The sequence below is a fragment of the Harpegnathos saltator genome, unplaced genomic scaffold, assembly GCF_003227715.2.
Source record: "Harpegnathos saltator strain DR-91 unplaced genomic scaffold, Hsal_v8.6 scaffold403, whole genome shotgun sequence".
NCBI lineage: Eukaryota > Metazoa > Arthropoda > Insecta > Hymenoptera > Formicidae > Harpegnathos > Harpegnathos saltator.
In genome coordinates this window covers 278,294-287,286 of record NW_020230210.1, presented here as the reverse complement: position 1 = coordinate 287,286, position 8,993 = coordinate 278,294, and the positions used below count along the sequence as shown (strand labels likewise).

The following is an 8,993-nucleotide window of genomic DNA, read 5'->3' as shown; positions in this document are numbered from 1 at the left end:
TGCACCGGATGATAACCAACGAGAAACGCAAACAGTGCAGAAACTCTCGCGCTGACTTCACATTACTACGATAATCGTATAATCCTACAGCAGTCAACGTTAAGTTCCGTAACAGTCTGATTATTTTACGAGAATCACACGATGTCGGCGGAATGTAACGCACCGCGCGTATATGCTCGTTCATATACGATCAGCACTCGCAGCACTATAATCTCTGTTACATTACGCGTTCTAATCGATTAATCTCTTAAAAATAAAAAGTATAGTCCTCGAAATGGTCGTCTTTCTGGGCGGAATCAGCCCTTATACATACATAGCAGAGTTCTGATACTGATTCCATTATTCTTATACATATAAGCACTTAAGTTTTCTACAGCTGATCGATCTTCTCACTCGAATTGAGAAAGGCATAACGCGAGAAAGGCAGAACCGTTCTCGCTGAGTGTCACACAATTCAACACGATCATCGTTCATCTTTCAGACTCGACCCTGGAAAATATTTGTCAATTTAATTAACTGTTTCCGTCACTTGTTCTTCGTTCCCAAAATACAAAGTAAATTTATAAAAAAAAATACTAAGGTCTCTCACCCTCTATATTTTTCTCTTTTACAGCATCTTGATTTAAGTTGCTTTTGTACGTTGTTCCTGAGCTATATATTTCTCGTTATTTATGCCAAAAGTAATGTTCCAAAATAAAAGAAATCTGAGCTCTTCGCTTCGTATATAAAAAAAAAAAACTATGAATAAATATACATATATATGAAAAGAGTAGTGTTCGTCGGACAATGACAAAAATATTCGCAAATGAAATAGTAAAAAGAAAATAGGAGAAAGGAGTACAATCTATTTAACCGTCAGGCAATTCGTTCATAAGGCACTTTTGCGTATTATTCATACGTCACGCAAGTGTAATAGTTGATTCTTGATTACAAATTGTTACAAAAAAGCAAAGAAACAAAGGAACTACGCGACAAATCCAGCTCGACATAATTTTTTTCTGCACTAAACGCATCTGAAATCCATAATGTGTACCGCTGTTGCCGGCATTCAAACATTAACGACGTTTAACACATTCATATTCCAAATGTAGCACCTATATTACTCGAACAAGTATGAGCAATAAAGTCGGTCGAGCGAACCTTTGATTAACATTTATGCGTCAGTTATTTAATTGCTAGTCGACTAACTCCCTCTCTCCCTGTCTCTTTTTCGGTCTCTATTCTTTGTTCTCTCTTCATCTTTTACAATCCAGACATCAAATTGCACTACTCAGTCGAATCATGATTAACCCCGGCCCGTCAAGGCTTTCGCCCAGTTTCCTTCCGCCTCCGCCTTTTTCTTCTTCGCAACGAATGAACCGGAGTCGCGCATGATTCACTCGCAAAGTTAGAGCAAGATATCGTGAGCAATTCGTGTTGCGGGTCAACGGAATGTAAAAGCCTCCCACGAGATCAGTAATGATGGAGATGATAAGAAATTGCAGGATGGAAATGGGCACTGACAAGTTGTAACAATTACTTTCCGGGATCCCGCCCATAATACATACGTACATACATATATATATATATATATGTATATATATATATATACATCATCAGACAACTGAGATTTTAGTGTGTCACATTTCTCTCACAATTTTATCCTGGTTCTATCTCATAGACGGAAGATCGATAAAGATCTAAGCAATTAACTACGAGTAACATTTGTAGGAACGGCACTTACCGATAAATTGAAATGCTTTCTTGTTATCGTGGAGCACCGTGCCTTTGTCACCCGCTTCGTTCTTTTACATCTCGTGCACTCAGTGATTAAAAAAAGACAATAATAAAGAGAAAAAGGAAAAAGACGAAAGAAGAAAAAAAGATTGTCTAGCAAAAGTCTATACGTCTGTACAAATACCGTATTAGTTTCTCGTTTACAAAGATAGCGCTACTAAAAAAATAAATATATATATATATAGTGTTTCTAAATCTTTTTGGTGCCGGATAAGTGCGCAGTATCTGTTATTTCTTCTCTCCCCTTTTCCCGTTCTTTCACCTTCTCAACCATACTTTCTCCCTCTCTCTCTCTCTCTCTCTTTTTCTCTGACACACGCGCATACACACACACACACACACATACTCTCTCTCTTTCTCCCTCTCTCTCTCTCACTCTTTCTCTTCTTTTTTTCTTTTTCATTCTTTCTATAGTTTTCCTCGAGACGATTTTATCGGACTTGAGGACTTGTCAGCATCAAACCGAGCTTTTCATACGCATACATTAGATTCTTCGCGAGTCCCTTACAGCAGCCGTTCTCCTGAATAGTCTGGAATCTGTAAGTTCTGAAGTTCTTTTCTTGGTCGATGTAGGTTACTGCCGCCATTAAAGGACACATGATGATTTTCGTGTGATCTAAGAAATTAACCTGTAAGAAACGAAGACAAGTTTTATTTTGTTATTATTTATTCATTTTTATATAAAATATGCTACAGTGGATATTAATTAAAGATTTGTGAACACAACATAGACGTATATATAATTATCACAAAATATCTGCAGAGTAAAAAGAAGCAAAATGAAAATATTAAAAAAATTATGATAGTGATTATTATAAAAAGTTAAAATAATACAGAAGATACTAACATGTAAAAGGATACGAAATGTAAAGGAGTACTGTTTAAGGAAAAGATTACATCACACATAAGGATGTCCATATTTTTAAAATGATCTATGTAATATATAGATCTATATAATTAATCTACATAATTATAAGTCTATAGAAACATTAGATAAATAGACTTGCCTGTACAGTGCCGTTAGTGAGTTGCATCACGACTGCCGTTTGAGTTCTGAACCACTGATGCATGTACGGTATTCTAGATATAGAGTCGCTTTGTTTCATTGCGATGGAGTCGCCTGCCTTCATCAGATGCTCGTTCATGTATTTCAGGAAAAAGTTCATGAGCTTCATCTTCTTCTCGAGATTAGCCGGATATTCTCTCACCGTGTAATACAATTCGTCGCCCTCACGGTTAATGTAGTGTATGTTAAAACCATTCGGTAACATTATCAGCCGCGTACCATCGTTGTACATCACACCGACTCCATCGTCGGATAACTGATACCCGAAGCCGTATTTATCCGAGTAATCTACCCATTTGCTTATCCAGATTACAGGTTGTGCCGCTGGATCGGTCATTTCGTCTAAAAAACGAGTTTGAAACATCGATCTAATAATAATAAAAAACAGTATATATTTAGAACTTTTATCAAGAACATTTATTAAGACTATCAAGAATATTTAAATAAATGTTTATGTTTTAGAGAAGATGTAAACATTTATATGTTTTAAGATATAAACGTTTACAGTGTTGTGCAGTACCTAGGTACAAGCATATCTAGATACTGTAACTAGGTACAAATTTACATACCTAGGTATTGTACCGAGGTACTTTTTTCTCCGGTACTTGTACCTAGGTAGAATTTCTTGTGTATCTGTATCTATATTTAGTTACATTTTAGTTACTTTTTGGATAATACTTTTCTACACTAAATAGTAAATACATATTCAACAGGCGCGCTCGACATTTAGCTTATTAGCACCTTAACTTATTGCACTAGTTCAGCAGTGCAGCTAAAAGGAATAGGCCCTCTGTATAACCCACATAACAACTGTTACCACCATCCCAAAATTTAAATTAAAATAGCTCGCAATATTCGATTGTCCAAATTCAAAAGAATTGTGTAAAAATTTACTGCTAGAAGCACACTCTTTTCTTTGTAAAGATGTAAACAATCTGGAAAAGTTTTCATCAGAATCAGAGGAGAACACTTTCTTCTCTTTTCTACGTGATAAAAATGTGAATGATAGATAATAGGTTTATTTTCTATTGCTGAACTGGCTGCGCTAACTTGCATTTATTTTCTTCTCTCCCTTTCACTAACTCCTAGATGTATATCTATTTCTTTTTATGTTCCCTGAATGTACACTAGTTCAATGATAAAAAACAGACTTAATATTGATATCACAACAATTTTAGGTATTACCAAACCATTAGGTGTAAAAGTACAGTGCTTAACATATTTATCTGACAAATCAAAAGACTTGAATACTGTGAATAAATACCCAATTATAAAAAGAATTTATATAAAATATAATACACTCTTACTGAACTCCACGCCTGTTGAACGTGCATTTAGTACAGAGCAACAAATTTTAACGCCGCGACGAAATAATTTGTCTGATGATAATTTTGAATGTTTGATGTTTTTTTTAAACATAATGCATAAATGTTAAATGAATTATTTGAATAAAACTAATGAATAGCTTTATAAGCTTTATAATCAATAGCTTATAAATGTTACTTCACTTTATTGTACATGTTAAATTTATTCGCATAGAATATTTATGTAAGTACATATAAAATATATATAGTACGTAAATGTGTCCGAATACGTGAAATCATAAATGATTCTATTTATTCTGAAATTTTACTTTATATTTTAATTAATAAATAAAAATTGCATCTAGATAATAAAACCTGTATCTAGATGTATATATCTACCTTTGACCTGTATCTATCTACATTTGAGGTACCTGTACTTAAGTATTTTGTTTTTCTAGTACCTGTACCTCGGTACTCTTTTCCAGAGTACCTGTAACCGTACCTAGGTACTGAAAATAAAATACCTTGTACAACACTGAATGTTTATACGTTTAAAAATGTAAACGTTTATGTTTTCAACGAAGAAAATAAAATCCGATTCTTCAACATTTGTTTTAGAAAACCTGTATCATTTTAAAAGAGGAATATATTTCTTTTTCAGATTGTTTATTAAGAATATGAAACTGCACAAAGTAAAAATGCTGCACAAAGGGAAAAATATATACCTGCTGACGATGCTAATGATGTTATCTCTCTGGCTGGCTTAGCCTTCAATACAGTAGCTAACTGTTCCTTCAGCGTGTGCAGCATCTTCTTGATATCGTGATTCATTCTCTGCATTTCATTGACGTCAGTAGGCTTCGCAGGCTTACGGGATGGGCTGCTCGGCACCCGGAAGGTGATGATATCTGTCTCTGAGCATCCGTTAAAGTTCATCTCGCCAAGTGGTTTGCGGTTGCAATGCGACTCCAACATGTCCACACGAGGTGCCATTGTCAGACAGGAAAGCGGCAAACTCGTCGGCAAATATCCTGACGATTGTTAACAAACTTTACAAGCGAGGAATAAGATTTTATTCTATATTACATGAAAGTATAACTTGTAAAAACCTTTTAAAAGAATAATAACGTATTTGATAGTTGAAAAATGCTAGTGAAAAGTTTACACGTTAATTTCTATTTGATCAAATCTATACTTAATGCTGTTACTTCGGTTTAAATTAATCAAGTTTGGAAATTGACAAATTAACTCTATTTGACGAAAAAGGTTAATTAAGAATGCGTTTCCACGTCCATTAAAAAGTATTGGTTCGTCCTCTTACCCGCAGTGAAGAAAATGTCTTTCATTAGCTTGGCGACGGAGGGACGTTTGGATGGGTTTAGTTGTAACATTCTCGCCACCATGTTCATAGCGGGCTTGCTGATGTGCGTCGGTGTTTTATATTGCACCTGCTTGATCCTGGCATACGTCTCTCTCAAGCTCGACGTCTCGAACGGCGGTTTGCCCGCAAGCAGAGTATACATTATACAACCGATACTCCACACGTCGGCCTCGTACGAATGCCCAACTTTTGTCAGCACTTCCGGTGCTATATAGTTCGGAGTACCACAAACAGTCCTATTAAAGATGAGAAATAGATTGCTACTGGTTAATAAATCATCATGTACTCAAATGTATGTGTGCTCGCGTGTTTGACTTTTCAAATAACTGATAAAACCAGGTAACTTACTAAATAGCAACAACTAAAAAAAATACGTTAAGATATAATTTAGCTTAGTCTTGATGTAGCTGTCAAAAATCTTAAGGGCTTAAGAAATAAAATGTGTAATTTAAAAAGATAGATCTCTATATAGGTTTGATAAGTAATAATGGAAAAAACAATAACAAAGGATTCAGCACCAAGCATAAAATATTTAGATCTTTATATTATTATAGATATTTAGAATTAGATCGGACTTATAATATATGTTTATCGTATTCAAAGAACAATTACTTTTTACGTTCGCCATCGTGCTCCAGTCTCGTGGCCAATCCAAAATCACCGATCTTTACTTGCAAATCGTCGTTCAAGAATAAATTGCCCAACTTCAAGTCTCTGTGAATTATTCTATTTTGATGCAGGTAAAATACTCCATCCAAGATTTGTTTCATGTAGTATCGAGTTTCACATTCCGATAATGCTTTCCTGCGCTTGTGCAACTCCATCATTGACTAAAAATAAAGACATTTGATCAAATATATTGTAAATACAATCGATAATATATATAAAGATAGGATTGTGGAAAATACCTACTCTCTTACGGCAGAGCTCCAAGATGATGTAGATATGGTGAGCATCATCAAAGAAACCATGAAAGCCGACAATATGTCTATGATGCAAAGTCTGATGAATTGCTATTTCTTGAGTCATTTTCTCCTTCTGATTGCTCTTGGTGATCAATGATTTTGGCACAATTTTTCCAGCAAACACAAGATGCGACTTCGACTCTGTGATCTCGTAACATTTTGCAAAGCCACCCTGTAAAATAAGAAATCAAAATATTAATATAATAATATATAGTTGTAATAAATATGATTACAAAGAATATTTTACTAGGAAAGATAACATCAATTTGGAAATAAGGGGGAGAAATTCATACTAGCAGTGATTATAAAATGAGCTTCTAACAATCATAAATTTATTAATATAGAAATGGATACAGTAATATATAACCTAAGTATGTAGCTAATAATATCATATTGATTGAAATGTTATAATTACAATAAATGTTGAAATGTTGTATAATATATATTTAATATACTCATAATAATAATATTTCAAAGCAAATATTTAGTTGTGATTTATATATATTTAATATCACAAGTACGATAATTATAAACATACTTCAATGTGACAAAAGTTTGTAAAATGAAACACTAACTTTAAAATATAAATAAATCATAAAGTTATTGATTTTGCTTGCACTCTTAACATTTGGATTCATTATTCTTTTTTCCTTTTAACATCCATATATACATATATGTGATACATGGTATATATGTATATATACATACATTTCAAATAATAAAAATATACTAAAAGGAACGAGTGATATGAATGAACAATGTGGCATCTTAGAATTTACTCAATTGCAACATCTATTCACATGACACATGATTTATTCAAATGCAACAGGTGCTTAAGTACAAGGTCCACTATCTAGAACAACTAAATAAAGGACAACTAAAGATATAACCCAGCAGTAACATACATATAAAGAACGCTTCAAAAACCATCATAAATTACATACTTCATTAGAATATTCCCCAAATTTCACCACTGTTCAGCACATTGAGTACCCTTTAAATACAAAAAAGGGTAAGAAATACACGAATTTATTGGCTTGTATCCTTCAATTATGACAAAGATCACGTCTTCAGCGCACAAACGAGAAATACCGGGCGCCAAAGGAACGTAACCCATGTCGATGTGTCGAAAAACGGAGTAAGCTTGTGAGAACAAATTTGCAAGGTCGCGGAAACCAGAGGTTCGAGCAAAGATCAAATCGCTTACCTTGCCGAAAAAACGGCCCTTCAAGTAACTTTTGCCGCTATTCACATCGTGTATGATGTTCGGTATCGCGCACTCTTGCTCGTCCTTCGACATCGTATCGCGTTTGCTCGTTCAAGCCGGTAAACCTGCAATCGCCTCGTGGCTATAATAGGCCGCTTTGTATTAGCTGGCCACCGAATTGCGTGTTTACGTGCGTAAAAAGTACACAGGGCGTAAGCCGTGACCGTTGCTGTCGTCTCACAAACTTGAACCGTATAGTGTTGAAAAAAAAGAGCGAACAGCCGTGGGCACGATCCGCCACATATACCGTACAGCCGAACTTCTGTTCAAACCGCAGTTTTCTGTCGCTGAAGTTAGGCAACGGCCCATCCTGTTTAAATCCCGACTAACTGGCCAATCGACGCGTCGTTGCACGATCACGTGGCCGGTGAACGTTCGCGCGCGACACGCCGGGGCGTTGCGAGCGGCGGCCGACCAGGGTACCCATTATGGAACTCGTCGGAATCGATTCCGATCGGAATAATTCCGTTTCCCCTAAAAAAGACAATAGAAATCTAGGAAATAACGGAATAAATTCGATCGGAATCGATTCCGACGAGTTCCATAATAGGTACCCAGCTCGCTTTACGAACAATTTACACTACACTCGATTTTTCCACAAAACTACGTTTACACGGCAACGTTAATCCGGATTAGCAACTACCGTAGTTAGTGCAGTCTCGAATCCGATTAGAGTATATTTTTAGATCTAAAAGAATATACCAATCGGATCAAAGAATTCACTAACTACGGTAGTTACTAATTCGGATTAACGTTACCGTGTAAACATAGTTAGGCCGGGTCTACAATAGGGTGTAGTAAGCTTTAAGCCTTAAGAAATTGGCTAACCTTATTCGATTATTCTTGTAAAAATCGACTAGGATTGGTTAAAGCTTACTACACCTATCGTAGACCCGGCCTTATAATCGATAGGAAGTCTCTTGAACTTTTGAGGGACAAAAATTTATAGAATTCTCCAGAGAGAAATTCCACCCGGAACTCGTATTATTCATCATGATGAAATTCTAATTTACATACTTGAACGAGATTTTTCTGGATCACTGTCGAAAAGTCATCAAGCTTGAATTGTGGAAATAGCCCTAATAATACGGTAATTTTTAGATGAGACAAAAATCCGATTGGCTCAGGTATAGGGACAGAGCGCAGCACCAACGTTTCTGGCTGCGTTCCGATATTCACTGTCAGCACTGAAATTCTATAATATATGTGACACAAACTGTATATTTTCAGTATT

At 35.4% G+C, this 8,993-nt stretch overlaps 1 protein-coding gene across 4 annotated transcripts; it reads right to left on the bottom strand.

Annotated features, from left to right (window-relative positions):
* Window positions 1-2: 2 nt before the first annotated feature.
* Window positions 3-8,034, bottom strand: polo (Serine/threonine-protein kinase polo). Of its 4 annotated transcripts, XR_003113272.1 has the most exons (9): window positions 7,700-8,034; window positions 6,440-6,664; window positions 6,140-6,357; window positions 5,468-5,763; window positions 4,872-5,177; window positions 2,784-3,184; window positions 1,724-2,405; window positions 590-716; window positions 3-489 (listed from the first exon to the last, which is right to left on the bottom strand). XR_003113272.1 is itself a non-coding variant. In XM_025301126.1 (8 exons), the coding sequence occupies exons 3-8, from the start codon at window positions 6,554-6,556 to the stop codon at window positions 2,208-2,210; spliced, it is 1,536 nt and encodes a 511-aa protein (XP_025156911.1). In that variant the 5' UTR covers window positions 6,557-6,664; window positions 7,437-7,486; window positions 7,700-7,758; the 3' UTR covers window positions 756-2,207. The 4 variants fall into 4 exon arrangements, 2 of the variants coding, with proteins under 2 accessions (XP_025156911.1, XP_011138888.1); XR_003113271.1 differs by having other exon boundaries at window positions 3-716; XM_025301126.1 differs by lacking the exons at window positions 3-489; window positions 590-716 and adding an exon at window positions 7,437-7,486 and having other exon boundaries at window positions 756-2,405; window positions 7,700-7,758.
* Window positions 8,035-8,993: the final 959 nt, after the last annotated feature.

Bases quoted from the DNA above. Each gene is read 5' to 3' on its own strand.
- polo (XM_011140586.3), bottom strand. From the start codon at position 7,792: ATGTCGAAGGACGAGCAAGAGTGCGCGATACCGAACATCATACACGAT. The intron at 6,358-6,439 runs GTAGGTATTTTC...CTTTATTTTTAG, and splicing joins TGGAGCTCTGCCGTAAGAGA to TCAATGATGGAGTTGCACAA. The intron at 2,406-2,783 runs GCAAGTCTATTT...CGTTTCTTACAG, and splicing joins TCACTAACGGCACTGTACAG to GTTAATTTCTTAGATCACAC.